Here is an 18,052-nt window from a genome sequence, read left to right on the forward strand (position 1 = left end):
CTTGCACCACAGATGTCACATGCCCATAATTCTCACATCACTCTCTAATCAACCTTTTTGTAATTATGATTGCAGTATCGTCGTCTGAAACATGGATGTAACCAGGTATCTGACCTCCTTATGGCATTGACTGTGAAAATTTTTGTTTATTTTGTGCCTTCTTTGGGTAATGCTCACATGCATCATCTGCACTGCCAGCATACATGTAGGGAAGGCATATTAGTCAAGCATGAAGCACAAACTAAAACTTTACTACAAATAACCAACTTGACCAAGCTGCAACTGGTTTGATAAGCGTGAGGGTTTAGCTTTGGAAATAAGTATGGTACATGGGTTGCTATAGGTCAATGACTACAAAGATCCAATTGATCTTTGAGAAGCTCATTTCTAGAAGTCATATCTCTGAGAGTTTGGGGATGTGTACAATCTAATCTTTGTAATAGCTCAGGGATAACTCATTGTCCTTGAGTGCTTTTGTTGTAGCCCTAGTTACTGTGGACAGGACAGGACAAAACTGTGTCATTATTCTAACATGCATCTGGTTTTTGTTTAATGTGACAGAACGCTGATTTTTTCCGATCAGATAACCAAGGCGGTTTGGATGCACGTAATGAGGTATGTTTTAGGCATTTAGAAGATACTTAATTATCATCCCTAGTCTAATGACTGCCCCAAATAAACATATTGACTAAACGAAAGCATTTGGTTTTCCTGATTTTAATTTTCTTTCAGTTCAAATAGGGGTGACGGTGTATTTGAGAATTGTCAGTTTCTGGATGCAAGCACAAAAGATCTTGAGAGAAATTTTGGAACTAGAAGATCTGTAATATGCTCATAGACATTGTGCTCAAAGAGCACAAAACATCAATGATGTGATTTGAAAAGTGTAAAGATGAGCAGCGAGAGGACTCTACCCTTCGCCCATCCAACCTTTACTTAATTGCATGTGGCCAGGTTGAAGAGTCAACTATGATTTTACCCTGCACATATATGATGAAGATCAATAACTCTGCGTGTTATCTAGCTTGTGGATACTTGATGTCAAAATGCAGGTGGCAGAGTTGTTTTTGCTTCACAAAGTTGCACATAAATTATCAAAATCTTTTTAAGTTGGGGATTGTCATCATCATAATAATGGATGTTTAAGAGGATTTCCCCGATCTATAATCAAGAGGACAGTGAACATACATGCTCTGCTTAATTTAAGAAATCTTATGCTGTAAGGATTTGGAAATGTTTACAAACTTTTGTGGAGAAAAATAGCTGGTAAAAACCTAGTGGTTTTCTGCAAATTCTGTTGAAGTAGAGTTTATAACGTTGGGCATTTGCCCTTTGTACTCTAATTTCTCTGCTTCACTACATTCTACTTGTGAGGTGTTACTTTCTTCTCTGCTGCTGTCAGTTCTGGAAAGCCTTTGATACAGTACTTTCCGTGGGGTTTTCTACATGCTTTCCTATGAGATGATGTGGGGTAACCACGCCTTATATGATCAAGCGACGTTGCTGCCCAGGTGGCTTATCAAATGTCATTTCTAGCACATAGGTGTGAAGCAAGGGTGCCCACTCTCACTTGTACTTTTTGGGCTCTACATGGACGAGGTGGTGGAGTAAAGTTCCTGGAGTTGGTGGAGATGGAATAGGATCTCTCATGTACAAGATCCTCATGTGAGGCTCATTTTGCAAGATTCTGTCCTCGTTCTGCTTTATGCTGGCGGCATCATCTTGGTTTTTGAGGCTCAGGTAGGTCTATAACAGCACCTCTACACTCTAGACAATTCTATACACACAATGAGGCCTCATTGTGAACCTTGGAAAACCAAGGTAATAATATTCCAAGTTTCCAAATCAGTTTAAGGCAGGCTATCTTCACTCAAGCTGGTGGCTAGGTGGAGGTGCTAGACTCTTAAGTATCTTGGGATCACTTTTGCCAGCACATAAGTGTGTTTCTATCACATGCACATCTAACCCTATGTGCGTGTGGACAAGCTGTAACTCCTACTGCTAGGGTTTAGGACACAGGACAGCCTAAGAAGTGTTTTGGCACCTTTGTGAGCATGTCCGTAGGACCTGCATGCCCAGGCACTTAGTTAGTATGCATACCCGTTGATATCACATGAGCACCTTTTGGTGTCTGCTAGGTGTAGTGTCACGAGGACGTGGCAATTGTTAACTATGTCGTTGGTTTCTTTCCAATGATTTTTGTTTTATTTTTGAGACCCTCTTTTTGAAGTTGCAAATGGTCGGACATTGTATGGCCAATGTGAACGGTAGTTTCACCCACAGACGGGAAGTTGATCGGCACTGGAATTTGTATAGTAAGAGGATGTTTAGGCTTGGTGCAAGATCATGTAGGTCCCCCCGTCGCACTTAGCAAGTTGGTGGATACTAGGAAGTGAACTCAATAAAGGAATAAAGTCAAGGTGGGATCACCAACCGAAAGTATCCGACAATTGGGCCACATTGCACTTTTGGATGCGGTCCCAATGAGGATAGATGGTCAGATGACCAGTGGGAGCCCAACGAAAGCATCTCCTAAAAATTAGGGAAGTGCTATTTTGGGCCGCGAAATGTGTTCGCGTCATTACCTTCGGAATAACCAGGGGAACATTTTACAACTCTGTCGCGAAGTCAACTTGGCAACCAGTCAGGAGATTTTTAGGCGGCAACCCCGAAGAGGCAAAAGCTTGTAATCGCGCCAAGTGGCACAATTTAGTGCACTTGCCTCATACAGGAAAAGTGGCGCTGATTTTTAAGCTGGGAGAGGCCTCACTTTGCATTTTGTCACAGGTTAAGAGCTATGGAGTGCTTTTTTTCCCTCTCATGTACAGTGTGGTGCTAGGAGTGATGCCATGCACACTACACACTGCTCTCTCTCTCCTCTACGTGCAGTTATGTGATGCCCTACAAAAGGGCTCTTCATTTGACTGATGTACAGTTGTGTGGTTTCATGCTTTTGTGATGAGGCAAGAGCCTCCTTGAGCAGGAACAGGGGTAGTTGACTGCTACTCCAAAGCAGGCACAGGTGAGGGTGATAACCTCACTGTACAAGTGCATTTTCAGCGCTGTGTATGCGCTGTAAATTAACTGTTTTTCAGCCATACGAACGCCAGAACCATTGGGAATAGTGCCCCACTGGCATAGGACAGTTAGGGGACTGTTCGGGGCTGAAAACAGGGCAAAAACCAATAAATACAGTGTGCTGAATTTACTGTTTTTGGGCAGGAATCTAAGGGTTTATGCCAGTGGAAGTGAGTTATAGCAGGGGAATTGGTTTCGCACAAGTTTTGGGGCTGTTATGTTGCCAAAATTTGGCCAAAATAGGTGGTATCTAGCGGGATACTGGTAAAGGATTCCCACGACTCTACTTTGTAATTTACCCTCTCAAAGTATAAAGAAATACCGAAAGGGGCGCCAATTTTGCGGCCTACAAGTTGTCGGCGTCTGCTCGGAGCATTCTAGCTTCTGAGCCGTGTGTGTGCTTAAGTGTTAATTCCCGTCGCAGATTTCCTTTGCACGTTCTCTTTGTGTGTGTCTAAAGTAAAGAATTTCGGGTGAAAGTCAAAGCCTACCGCCCCACGGGCCGGTTTCATGTAGGCACTATGAAATGTTCGCATTTAGGGACTTTAGTCATTAGAACTGATCCTAGATAGTTAGAGCATGTGAAGCACCTCTTATTAATATCAAGTGATTTATTAATAAGTGACCCAGTAAGGGAATCGTAGGCTTTTCTTGCATTGCTCGACTCCACTTTTTGAACCTTTATTGGTGCGCCTTGGCTCACTCTTGCATCATCAGAACCCACTTGCTTTCATAGGTGGCAGCAGAAGATGCAATGAAGACAAGAACTGGCGCGTGATCCGGTGGGTACCTCGACTCCGATCTAGAACACCTGCAATGCCAAACACATGAACAAGGCACACCTGTGGAGAAGAGAGATCACTGAGGTAGTGTCACAAACAGGAGCGCATAGCAATATAAAATATACTCGGATAAATAGAATTTATCACTTATTACTGAAGCCAGAGGATATATATATATATATATATATATATATATATATATATATATATAGAGAGAGAGAGAGAGAGAGAGAGAGAAGATCGACACAGTATATGGGACCAAAAGATGGGCTAGTCGGGAGAGGAAGTACACCTGCAAACAAATACTTAGAGATCATAACATGAAAATCGTTACCTTCAAAGTCACGACGCTCAAAACGCAACTCAGATCTCAAAAAGCAATTCCCCAGAAGAGATCTCTAGAGAGAAAATCCTCTCTTCGAATCCTACACACAAAACAGGTGTGTTCTCAGGTTCCTTCTCGTAAATCAGCCCCGTCTACGACGTCTTTGGGCTGAAAACAGAAAAAAACAGCAGCTTGTCGCGATGGAAACACGCTCCGTAGGCACTTCTTCGCGGGGGAACTCGCGCACTGGGTCCTGGCGACATTTGGTACACTTGGGGCAGCCATGGGGCATCACTGGCAACGTCTTCTTTGCGGATGAAATCTGCAGCAGCATCTTCTTCTTGCAAGAACTAATCTTCCCTCTGAGAGAGGGAGTGTGATGCTTTTATAGCTCCCTGGCCACGGCAAAGGTAGCAGAGCATTGGCTGCTCGCGTAGAGATGGCGGCCGTTTTTTTTTTTCCATTGTTCTGCCTAAAAAAGAGAGAGAAAAAATCGCTGGCTGGTTTTTACTGCTTTATTTAACCATAGGCTACCCACTTATTAAGTGGGCGGCCGGTCACTTTAAAAACGGTCTGAATCTACCCAAAAACTCAATAAAACCTTATAAGTTAAAAACGATGCTTTCACAGCACTTCCCAGGCGTCCTTGGATGCAATCACATGCACAGTTGCAATGCAGACATAGACTCCCTCGCGGGAAAGCATCTGCTTTCCCGAAAAGCAATCCCACTTTCTCAAAAAGCATTTGTTTTTCCTCAAAGTTTCCTCTGAACCCATCTTCATTCAAGTGCTTGCTTTTCCTTGTGCACAATTCTAACACAGTTCGGAATTTCCTCTCGACTATGGATATCCCCTTTTCGATGCACTCGACACCCACCTTGTGACGCATCAGGAATACCCATCACATAGTCACTTCCTACCGAACTTACGGTACAATCTCCTTCGCGATGCTCTTATGTCACCCATCCTATGACACATCATAGATGTCCGTTCCCGGATGGTCGGATACTTCTTCCCGATGCTCCCTATCACCCATCCGATGTGAGCATCAGAAGTACCCATTCTTGGTGGCCTTACAGATATTCTTGTTCTCAATGCTCCCCTCATTACTTTGAACGACGCACTAGGAATACTCTGTACTCGGATGTCTCCAATGAGAAAAATACTCTCACTTAAAATTTCAATAATTCATTTAGAATTATTTTTCTTGGTGTTCCAAGCGAGAAAACCCTCTCACTTATAAATCCAATAATTCATTTAGAATTATTTTCCTGTCAAATAAAGCCAATTTAGCAACATCCCTCTCACTTATAAACAGTTCTCCTCAATTGTAGATATCCAACTGAACTGCCGGGGAGAAACCGGAAAGATTCCAAATCTTGCTCAATGTGAGTTGAGCTAGTCCTTTATTAAAAGAGAACTTAAAAATTAGATTACTTAAAAATTCAATAATTCAATACTTACCTTACCGGTTCTCGTCCTTCCTCTAGTACCTCGAGGATATCCTTCACCAATCATTAAGAATTTTTCACTTAGGAAGCATCTAGGATTGCCCGCAAAATCTTAGGCAGATAAAATTCTAGCCAGAGCATTCTGTGAACATAAGTTCAAACTCGGCCCACTTAAGGGCGAATCCGCTTTGGATCTCAAGGATGCTCTCCCATATGTGGTTAAGGTAATTCTTACCATTTTAAAATGGTTGGCGAATTATACTCTTACGAACATAATAGTTCGAATTTATTCCAACAACGTGTAAATGCTACTTGACCTGCTCATGGAGAAACATATACCGCAACCAAAGGTTGCTACTGTAATGGTAAAAGCACATAGCGTACTCAAATGATCAACGACCATCAGAAAACCTCTTCTCCGTAGAGAAACTCAAATTCCTTCTACCGAACACAACTCAAATAGAGATTCTCGTGTCGGAATATCCTTGCGCGCAAAAAGACGCTCAAGAGAGTATAACAAACTCCCGTCCAGTTCCTGAAAAGGAAGTTAGTTCATCTTATTCTGTTCAGCAGAAAAAAATTCAACTGGTAGACGACCCACCGATCCCATTCTTCTTGGATGCCTTCCTCAAAGCGTAGAGGGAAAAAAAAAATTTGTCCGAAAATTCAGCCTTGAATTGAATCCAAGTCTTGTTGGAAGTTCCTTGTAGAGCTTTGGTATACCACCAAGTACTTGCAATCCCCTTGAGGTGTTTGGTCACATGCCTCATCTTCGACGCTTCTCAGAAATTTCCGTTTGCAAAGGCAACTTCAAACTGGCGAATGAAAGCGGTAGCTTTCGGGACATCTTCCCTTTCGTCAAAAGTATCAAACTTGACCGGAGTATTCTGAGGTCTAAAGACCTTCATCATATCCTTCCCGGAATGACAGGATTTCATGGCTATGGTTCTGGATTGATGTTCATGGATATTTTCAGGATTCTGAAGGATCTTGAGCATTCCGCTACTTGGATTCTCTAGGTTCTTGAGCATCATGCTCTTGTCGCCTTCTTAGAGAATCCCAAGTCTTGTGTCGACTTCTGCAGAGAGAAAAAAAATTTCCAACTCTGCGAGCTTTTCCTGCAGGGCTTAGGGTTCCACCTGCTTACTTCTCTCTTGGCTTGTCATGGCTTCTTCCCGTATCTTTCCAGAATGGTCCTCCTTTACAGAGAAAGAGAGGAGACCATGCTCTGATACCACTATCACAAACGGGAACGCATAGCAATATAAAATATACTCGGATAAAAAGAATTTATACTTATTACTGAAGCCAGAGGATATATATATATATAAAGAGAGAGAGAGAGAGAGAGAGAAGATCGACACAGTACTGGGGGACGAGAAGATGGGCTGGTCCCCCCCCCCCCCCCCATAATAGTATCTTTATTACTGAGGAGAAGTCTATACAAGCACTTGAACCGAACGTATTACCTTGTTCGTTCTAGAATAAGACTTGATGGTTCCGGGAAGCCTCAGCTTCCTATTCCTAGGGAAAAAACCTATTCCAAGGAACTTCCGTTCCTTATTCCAAATCCTCGAGAATCAAGGTTCTCGCCTCTAGATCTCACCTCCAGACTCAGGGTATGGCATCCCTGCAACTCTTTTCCGACTCTGTTTCCAGAGTCCTCTTCCTACAGAATAACTCTGCTTTCCTGGACACGAAGTCTTTCCCTTGGGAATTTCAACTTCTGGATCACATCTCGAGAGTCTACCACTCTCTGATCCGTGGATCTACTTCCCAAACTCGGGTACGAAACCCTTCGGCCGATCTGGCTCTAGTTCCTCAGAGCACTTTCTCCTGCAGTGGCTCATGCCTTCCTCTGCTCCTACTCCCTCACTAAGAGGAAGTACACTTGCAAACAAATACTTAGAGATCATAACATGAAAATCGTTACCTTCAGAGTCTCGACTCTCGAAACGCAACTCAGTTCTCGAAAAGCAATTCCCCAGAAGAGGTCTCTACAGAGAAAATCCTCTCTTCCAATCCTACACGCAAAAGAGGTGTGTTCTCGGGTTCCTTCTCGTAAATCAGCCTCGTGTACGACGTTTATGGGTTGAAAACAGCTAAAAACAGCAGCTTGTTGCGATGGAAACACGCTCCGTAGGCACTTGTTCGCGGGGGAACTCGCGCACTGGGTCCTGGCGACATTTAGTACACTTGGGGCAGCCATGGGGCATCACCGGCAACGTCTTCTTTGCGGATGAAATCTGCAACAGCATCTTCTTCTTGCAAGAACTGATCTTCCCTTTGAGAGAGGGAGTGTGATGCTTTTATAGCTCCGTGGCCATGGCAAAGATAGCAGAGCATTGGCTGCATCGCGGCCGTTTTTTTTTTTTTCTTTCGCTGTTCTACCAGAAAAAGAGAGAGAAAAATCGCTGGCTGGTTTTTACTGCTTTATTTAACCATAGGCTACCCACTTATTAAGTGGGCGGCCGGTCACCTTTAAAAACGGTCTGAATCTGCCCAAAAACTCAATAAAACCTTATAAGTTTAAAACGATGCTTTCACAGCACTTCCCAAGCGTCCTTGGATGCAATCACATGCACAGTTGCAATGCAGACATAGACTTCCTCGCGGGAAAGCATCTGCTTTCCCGAAAAGCAATCCCGCTTTCTCAAAAAGCATCTGTTTTTCCTCAAAGTTTCCTCTGAACCCATCTTCATTCAAGTGCTTGCTTTTCCTTGTGCACAATTCTAACACAATTCGGAATTTCCTCTCGACTATGGATATCCCCTTTCCGATGCACCCGTCACCCACCTTGTGACACATTAGGAATACCCATCACCTAGTCACTGACTACTGAACTTACGGTACAATCTCCTTCGCGATGCTCTATGTCACCCATCCTATGACTCATCAGAGATGTCCGTTCGCGGATGGTCGGATACTTCTTCCCGATGCTCCCTGTCACCCATCTGATGTGAGCATCAGAGTACCCGTTCCTGGTGGCCTTACAAATATTCCCGTTCTCAGTGCTCCAGCCATTATTTTGAATGACGCACTAGGAATACTCTGTACTCGGATGTCTCCAGTGAGAAAAACCCTCTCACTTAAAATTCCAATAATTCATTTAGAATTATTTTTCTTGGTGTTCCAAGCGAGAAAACCCTCTCACTTATAAATCCAGTAATTTATTTACAATTATTTTCGTGTCAGGTAAAGCCAATTTAGCAACAGGTAGAGAGGGATAGGACATCTGAGAATGAGAGAGAGAAAGAAAGAAAGCTTTTTAACGTCTATGTGAGGCCGAAGTCGGCCTATGAGACAAATCAAGTATACATGTGTGTATGTCCTCTGTCTATTGGAAAAGACGAAATAGTTTAGACTGGTACAAAATAAAAGAGAAAGAGAGAAGGACTTCTGGTGGGGGATGAGATCTATGGGGATGGGTGGAGCTCTAGTTGCATGTCTATATGCTGAGGGTAGTACAACCATGCAAATGCATCAATCTAGCTATCTCCATCTTGTGCAAATGGGGGGATGTAAAATGTAGTACATGGGAGGGTCGAGAGCAAGGGCTGTCCTGATGACCGCCTCTGGGTGAGCCATCATCTGGGCTCATCTCTCCTCAGTAGCTCGATGTGCTCGAGTCCGGATCTCCTCGATCTGTCTGCAGTGGAGTCGTGGGGCCTAGTCTCTGGTGTCGTCATGGGCCCCGATCGCCTCAACCTGCTGAAGGGTCACTCCCCTCGGTGGGTTTGGGAGTGGAAGGGGTGTAGCTCTCTAAAAGAAATCTATAAGCTGTGACTGTCTCCCCCCGCCTAGGGTCTCTGTAGGTGGCTGCAAAGTGTGTCCCTGTGCCTCTGTATCTCTAGCAAGTAGCGCCCCAACTGTCTCTGATCTCGAGAGTGCATGATATCTCGGAGGTAGGCTGCCCTCTGAATAGGGGCTCGTATCGGCCTCTGATATCCGCATAAGCTCTCCATTTGCAAACAAAATGCTCCTCGCTCTCCACTTCCTCTCTGCATACTCTACACACTCTGCTCCATGGTAATGTCATAAGATCGCCCCACCTCGATCTCTAGTCTGTGTGATGATACTCTGAGCTGACCGATTGCCACCCGTGAGCTATGTGGCATGTAGGTGTCCATTTAGCATGGTTGCTTTATGAACCCGTCTGCCAGTATGGTAAGAAAATGGTCTCTGTAGTGTGGCATCTTCTGCCGGAGGGGAGATGTGATCCAAATCTGTTTGATATAGAGCTGCCAGAGATCCTATCGGATCACTATGTTTCTCTCACTACGTAGGAGATCAAGCTGGGGGGAGTCGGGGTCGTATTCGAAAGGTAGAAAACTCTCGAGGTCAAGGCCGTGTGCTCTGAACCGTGCTCTAATCTGTGTGTACCATGCTCCGTCATATCCAACCTCCGATATTTGTATAGCTGACTCAAATGCTCGTCGTGTGAGTCTGTCGGTCGGGAGCTCTCACTCTCTCTAGATGAAGCAAACCATTTGGAAGAGTGCCTCCACTACCATGGGGGGTTGGCATGCTCTGCCCTGATGATGTCAGGCGGCAGTGTGTGCTTGCCTCGAAATAGGCGAGAAATCATATAGATCTGTGGTCTCTCAATCCGTGCCCATCGGCTATCTGTCACCCCGGGTGCCTACATTGCTGCTGCATACATCAGGGCTGGAGTGACTAATTTGTCGAATAGCCACCCCTTCGTGCAGGGCTCTTGAACGTGTGCCTGATTGCATCTCCGCTCTAGCATGGCCAGTGCTACATATCCTCTGGTGAGTCTGTCAGTGGCGGCTTGTGCCATGGAGAAGGGCCCTTGTCTATTGGTGAATGTGACTCCCAGGTAGATGTAGGAGGCGACCATCTCTACCGGTCCTCCTGCTACTGTAAATGTGGCTGCTCATCAAACTGGCTCTCCATGCTGATAACAATCTGCTCCAACAAGTGACCAAGGGTGATCCAACATAGAATTGACATCATAGTTACCGGGGAACGCCCCCTAGCCCCCGTTCTAGCGTTCCGGGGGGCAGTTCCCTTCCCGAACGTTCCGGAACGTCCCGGAATGTCTGACGTTCCGGGTGGCCAATGCAAACCGTAACGGCCGTTCCGGAACGTTCCGGAACGTTCCGAAACGCCCCTGGACCGTTCCGGAATGCCCCTGGAACGGCCAACGGCTACAAACAAATTTGGCAAAAATTGAAAAAATTGAAGTAAATGTTTGGGCTTCTTTTGAAAGTGTGCAAGGCCTCAAGGACTTATAAAATGCACCCCCCTCCCCCTTTCTCTTCACAAGCTAATCCTCAAGGCTCAAGCTCTCTCCCTCTCACTCTCAAGATCTCTCCCTCTCAAGACTCACTCTCTCAAGGCTCAAGGCTTCAAGCCTTCAAGCTCTCTTCCTTTCCCTCTCTCTCTCTCTCTCTCTCTCACATCATCTAGTCATAGCAAGGTTGAATGGTCTTCAAAACGAATTTTTTGTGAGTATTAGAGTCAAAGCACTCTAATACTCCTTGTATTTTAACACAAGGAGCTAAAAATTGCACTATTTGGGTGTTTTTTATACCTCCCGTTCCGCGACGTTCCCGTTCCGGACCCCTAGCCGTTCCCCCGTTCCGCGGGGATCCCGTTGCCATTCCCGTTCCGCGTTCCGGGTAACTATGATTGACATGCCCAATGGATAGACCTGAGGTAAACATAACTGCGCTGCTACTGACACTGCCAAGTGCTCCTGCAACGAGGCCACTGACATGGTCTCGACATGGGCTGCCCTAGCCTCCCATGGAACCGAGGCTCTGGCGGGATCTCTTCCTAGCAAGAGAACTGATCTAGAGAGAAGAGGGAAACATGTCTCATGTAGAGAGCATGGAACCTCTTCTCTGGTGCCTGCACCTCTGCTGTGGTGCTCTGCATCATGGTGACCACATCGTCTCCGTATGGATGCTCTGAGGGGAAAAACGCTCAGGGAATGCCCTTGCTTCCCATCACCTACATGATGGTGATCACATCGTTTCCGTATGGATGCTGTGAGGGGGAAAACTCTAGGGGAATGCCCTTGTTTCCCATCACCTACCTGATGGTGCGGCCTCTCACATGAGGATGAAAAACGCTAGGCATGCTGCCCCCTCCCTGCACTCCATCAACCTCCTAGGGCTCCCCAAAGGGGGCGCCCTGCACCACAAGGCCTGTGCACTGTTGTCCTCCCATAGTGCCCTGCCCTCACCTATATACCTCCATATGACCAGGTCGGCCAGCTGTCCACCAGCCCCCACGACCTGGGTAATGGGGAGAGAATAGGAGAAATGGCATTAGAGGCTCCGTGGGCTGTAGGGAAAAATAACGGCAAGGCTGGGAAAAATACCCCCAGCTTGCAAGAGCCTAATCGCTGTGGAACTGAGCCAAAACCCAAGGCTAGACATGGCTATACATAACCCGACATGTGAAACCAGCCCTCACTCCCTAGCACCTGTCCCTTGCGAAAACTAGGACCGATTGAACGAATTTGGAGAGATGCCTAAACTCTAACACCCCCTCTTAGCTCCTGGAAAGGAAGTCGGACCAGGAAGCTAGAGTGAGCAATTTGTAACTAGAAAGAGAGGGTTTCGTGGACGAGGATATCTTCTACAAACTCCACATTGGGAAAGTATCCGCTACCCCTGAAAGACGTTCGGGAAGTACTATGCTGTCTGCTGAAAGTAAATTCAGCTCTATCAAAAATCCCCTCAAGCCAAGCGACTCACAAGTCGCACAACCAGCATCTGCAGAAGGTATTGCTATTAACCGCTCCAAGAGTATGCATCAAAACTGAGGGTGAAAGGCACATTTGCCAACTCTAAAGTGTCCACCCTCGAGGAAAGAGTCAGAAACCGGCACCTCCGGTCATATTCCACATGCCAGAAACTCCAAGCTGCTACAGGAAGTCCAAGGAAAGGGACAACTGAGGCTACTAAGGAACTATATGTCCGATGACGAAGAACCAAAGAAGTGCACCAACCATCATATAGAATGATGAACTACAAACTGTATCTGAAGGAACTTCATCGGAACTGAGAGTGTAACTGTAACTGGTCTTCAACTGTCTGGAACACCACCCAAGAGAATATCACTCCACTCTCAAGGTGAATCGGGAATAAACATCCAACAGAAAGAAACACACATCAATACTGAGACTGGAGCTAGTACGGCAAGATCAAGAGACCCTGCACCCAAGCTCTACAAGGGAAGAACAAGGTGTTGTAGAAAGCCACCAAATAGACTCTCAATCCTGTCTACTACACATGGAGCCACAAGAGTTGTATGGCAATAGTCCGCGGAAACTGACTCCCAAGCTGGCTCCACATCCCTCTCTAAAGGGAGAACACCTGAACCATGGATAACTATCATAACTTTCCAACAGTTTCTTCCTGTGTAACTGGATCACTAACGGTAGGTGAATTCGGAAGGAAAATAATATACCTATGGAACCTAGAACCAAAGCTGGGAGAACCAAGAAGACTGTCTCACCTCTTTGAAGAATGCCATGGCTAATTGTAATTGGTTCCTAGTCCGTAAGGACTACTATCCGCCTGTAGAAGATAACATGCCAGTCTAAGGATAAGGGAAGTAGGTGTGTCTTGTATGGTACAGTCTCAGGGATCAATCTCGAAGACGAGGCATAGGAACTACTGCTCGGGTGCACTAGGAAGAGCAACCGTCACACCACAAATCCGAAAGGCGAGGCAATCACTGAAATGGCTAAGGAAGAACATCCGCCAAGATACTAACTGCACCTTGGGCTCAAGCACACCATCCAAAGCCGCAAGAAATGGGCAAGTAAACCAAGGATTGAAAGACACCGTGCATGGTACTTTGCTGAATGAAGCACCAGAAGTCAACCGAAGATAATAACCTGGAAGCCCCCTTTGAAAGAGAAGTGTCCTCAAAAATACGGTATGAGGTAACAATTGTTTCAACCAACATCTGAATAGAGCAAACACTGGCACTGAAAGCTCAAGAGCCAAAGCTGAGAACTCCCCCAAGAGAGGAAGTCCCCCTCCTGCTCAATCCTAGGAAAAAAGAGAATGAGTACCACCAGAAACAAATTTGAGACAACCCGGAGTAAAACTGCTTCCTTTGTAACTAAATAGCAAGACCTGAATCTCATGGAACTTGAGACTCAAAGAAAATCACACCATCGGTAAACTCGGATTGCTAAGAATAGGAAGGCCTGAAAGGTCATCTCTTGAGGATCATGCTTGCCAAAGAAGCTGTCGGTGTCCAAAAAGAACCTAGCTATTCAAGCAAAACTCCTTAAGACCAAACCAAATGTCCGCCACATCTCTGCATTTGCCAAGATCAAACTTGTAGGTGCAATCCAATACAATATGCTGAACTGCATACAGGCGTGGAAGAGCACATATACTGTTGTAACTTTCTTCCTTAAAATATTCATAAAAAATTGTCCTTCGTACTCGTGCTAAAGAAATACGCCCAGAACTGAACTGTGAAATCAATATCCAATACACAACATGACTCCAATACTCAAAGGAAGAGTAAAGGAACCGGCTCAGGGAACAAGCCCGTAAAGGACGTTGGGGCTGATTTGTAACATGCCAGAAAGCTGGGCAAAAGACTGTAAGGGAAGAACCTACTATACTAGCCAGCCGTGGCCAAATCTGCACACGAAGAAGGGTTGCCCCCAAGGTAGGAGCTCTCCAAGGGATGTATGGAAGAAGCATCCAAATGATGGTGACTGCGGGGTAGGAACTAGATGTCTCCACCAACTGTCGACTCTACCTGTAAACCTGTCCCAAAACTAGTGCTAACAAGCTCACAAGAAGTCGTCAACTGTCCCACATCTAGTACTAACAAGCTCACAAGCAGTTGTAAACTATCCCACAATTGGTACTGACAAGCTCACAAAAGGGCAAAGAAGTGACCAAATCTGTAGGGCCACAGTACCACTGGGGAAGGAGAGAACATGGAGAAAGGAAGGGTCCACACTCCAACAAAACCTCCTTGAACTGTTGTCATTGTTTGCGAAGGGTCTGGCACCACATGCTCCACCTCTAAACCTCATCTAGGGAAGTCGGATGATCAAACAAGAAGTGGTTCTGGAGATAAAAGTATCCCCTCTGCCTTTCAAAGTCAACTCCAACACATGCACTGGAACATGCACCTGAAGTGTTGGATAAACAAGAGTCACCTGAAGCCGGAACTGGAACTTCCATCCTTAGATGGACAATGGGAAATCAAAGAACATTCTCTGCTACAAGAAGGGAGGAGATCCCCCTGTGTCATCCACAATCCACAATCTCGTACAAAAGGGCAACTAAATCATCAACCAGCTACCCATTGGATAGGTAGCTCCGTCGACAATTCCAAAAAAGACATGCATTTGCAAAAGGCAAAGCAATCTGCCAATCCATCTCCTCGAAGAAAACACAGCCATAGAAAACTCCTCCAAAAGTGAGGAAGAAGACCCTACTGTTGTCCAAACACTTCTCTTTGAAGAAGAAGCTGGAAATGAATAGATCCCCCTCTGGATCCAACAACCACATGCTTGCTCCCCTTGCGGAAAGGCACGGTAACATGACTCCATTTGGGAAAACCAAAGCAATCCAGCACTGCTACACATCTTGAAGTCGCCATTAGGTTCCCCTCGGTAGTATACAGAGGTCGGGTAATCAAGGGTAAAGAAGGGAAAGTCGTAGACGAGGATCCAAGGCCTCCTCATACCCAAATTTTCCCCAAACTTGGAGAAAATCAAGGGAAAAAAACAGCGAGCTTCTTCTCTCTCAATCATGTCCAAAACCGCACGATCTCAGCCATATCCGAGCATCCAGGTGTTCGTTCACCATAGGGCTCTAATACCATGTCAAAGGTGGCAGCGAAAGATGCAACGAAGACAAGGACTGGCTCGTGATCCAGTGGGTGCCTCAACTCCGATCTAGAACACCTGCAATGCCAAACACATGAACAAGGCACACCTATGGAGAAGAGAGATCATTGAGGTAGAGAGAGACAGGACATCTGAGAATGAGAGAGAAATGAAATGAAATGAAATGCTATATTGAACGTCTTCAAAAGGCCAAAATGACCTATGAGACCAAACTGATACAATCCTTGTGGATCTAATCCAATGTTAGGGTACAAAAATAAAATGAAGTGAAAGACTAAAACTAAAAGACTAAAATCGTTAGTTTAAAAATCATCATCATTATCATCATCCATGCCCGAGGATGCCCGGCATCGGGCGTTGTCCGAGAAGGTATTGCATCGGTCGCTGAGGAGCTTCATCAATGTCCGCCTCTGTAAATAGTCGTATTGGGCGTCTCCCATGTCGTGCTAGAATAGTCGTGATTCTTTGGTGGAGCCTCCGTGGATGTTGTGGTCGTCCCCATAGACGTGGGCGTCTAGCTCTCCCGAGCTCAATGGCTCTATCCACTAATATACCTTTGGTGAAGTGGGCTCTGAAGTCTGATGTGAAGCATGCTCATCCAGCTGATGAGTCCCTGCTCTAAAGAAGTTAGTGATCTCCCTCTGTGACTGTCTCCCATTACCTGGTGTCCTCAAGAGACTTTCCCTGTGTCTGCGCAGCTCTAGCAAAAACAACCGGAGGCATCTCTGATCTTGATATCGCATGACTCTAGCCAACGGTCCAAAGCCCTCTCTGAATAGACAGTGAAAGCGCCCTTGTATCTCATAGTATACCGGACAATGACAAATGTGATGTAACTTTGTCTCTGGATCTATATGACATAACTAGCATGTCCTGGCTTCTGCTGGTACTCTCCTAAATCTGCCAATCTCAATCTCTAGCTGATGCGATGATGTGCACATCTGACCAATAGCACATGGTATCCCATAGGATAAATGAGTGTACATATAGGCCGGTCTGATCACATATCCATCCTCTGTTAGTTGGAGGAGATGCTCTCTATAGAAAGCTATCTTCGTGCCCAACTCTTGTACTAGTTGTATCCATGTGCTTCTGGTATCTAGTTGAATCAAATCCTCTGATGTTTAAGTCTAGTGGTCTCTGTCCGTGTGAGAGAAAGGGAGGGTGCATCCAAGGAGTAGGCAGTCCATCCATGCTGAAGCCATGTGACTGAAACCATGATGTCATTTACCCATGCCAACATGTTGTGTCCCCTTGTAGTGCTAGCTATCGGGATGACTCAAGTGCTAGCAGAGCATATCTGTCTTTGAGGAGGTCCCATAAATTATGCATGAAGGAAATTGATTTAGTAAGGGCCTCAACTACGAGAGGAGGGGCAGCTAGCTCAACCCAAATCATCCGAGAGATCATAGAGACTAGAGGCCTTTCCATACATCTCCATCCATCAATGGTTCCAGATCTTCCCTGGTGGTGCACTAAGGGCCCCCAAATCTGAACCCCATAGAGCATGCTAAAGCCACTAGAGTGTCAAAAAGCCACAGCTTTCTCCAAGGTTCCTGAAACTGAACTACAAACACATCTTCTCCAAACCTCCTAAGGCTACATAAGCTCTCGTCAATCTAATCCCTGCTGCTCTCCTCAAGAAAAATGTTGGTCCACTGATGTAATGGAAATGGCCTATGAACTTTGAGAATAGCGGAATTAAGAGAATTAGAGTGAGCATTTTTGTGAGATTACTTTGAGAACATAGAGGGTGAACTTAATTGATGGTAGCAACATAGACGTAGTACTTAATTAACTTGGCATGAACAATACTTTTGCAAGAGAGAGAGTATTAGAGAACATGACAATAGTTGAGGACCGGATTTACTTGGAGCCGGTCCCCCCTCCAAAAGGCATTTGTATTATAGATTCTCCCAGACTTGTAGCAGATGTTCTCTGTGTTCAGTCTCATCCTTGGAGAAGACAATAATGTCATCAAAGAAAGTGCCAACAAAAGACCTGTACTCTCTGAAAATCATGTCCATTATTCAGTTAAAGGTCATTGGAGCATTGGTAAGGCCAAAAGGCATCACCACCCATCTAGCCTTCGAGTTTGTACAACAGTTTGACGTCACCTTCTCTGGAGAGCGGTTCTCAGAATATTCCAGGGAGCGAAAGGCGGCATCTTACTTGAAAGGAACGGTACAGGCATGGTGATCTACTCTGTTGTTACGCAAAGAAACACATGTGACGTGGTTAAAATTCATTTTTTTTTCACGTCAACTTGGATATTAGATGAATATGCTAGAGATGTCATCACGACTTGGCATCACTTGAAAATGAGTGAGAAAGATTTATAGGATGACTACTGCCAGAGGTTTTGGGATACTTGTTTGCAGTGTCTTAGTTTCAGAAGATTACTTTAAAAGACTAGTTTGAGCGGTTTTGCTATTGAAACCGGCCCGTGGGGCGGTAGGCTTTGGCTTTCACCTGAAATTCTTTACTTTAGACACACATAGAGAGAACGTGCAAAGGAAACCTGCGACGGGAATTAACACTTAAG

At 45.3% G+C, this 18,052-nt stretch overlaps 1 protein-coding gene across 3 annotated transcripts in view; it reads left to right on the plus strand.

Moving 5' to 3' along the window:
- LOC147442489 (6-phosphofructo-2-kinase/fructose-2,6-bisphosphatase-like) overlaps positions 1-18,052 on the plus strand; it is a 124,107-nt gene that overhangs the window by 55,373 nt on the left and 50,682 nt on the right. For all 3 annotated transcript variants that reach the window (XM_086528651.1, XM_086528649.1, XM_086528650.1), the window contains exons 8-9: positions 76-105; positions 562-615. In XM_086528651.1, coding sequence (XP_086384777.1) covers positions 76-105; positions 562-615 — 84 coding nt within the window. The remainder of the gene's footprint in view (positions 1-75; positions 106-561; positions 616-18,052) is intronic.

Source organism: Adiantum capillus-veneris, chromosome 14 (assembly GCF_014529385.1).
Source record: "Adiantum capillus-veneris isolate H3 chromosome 14, ASM1452938v2, whole genome shotgun sequence".
NCBI lineage: Eukaryota > Viridiplantae > Streptophyta > Polypodiopsida > Polypodiales > Pteridaceae > Adiantum > Adiantum capillus-veneris.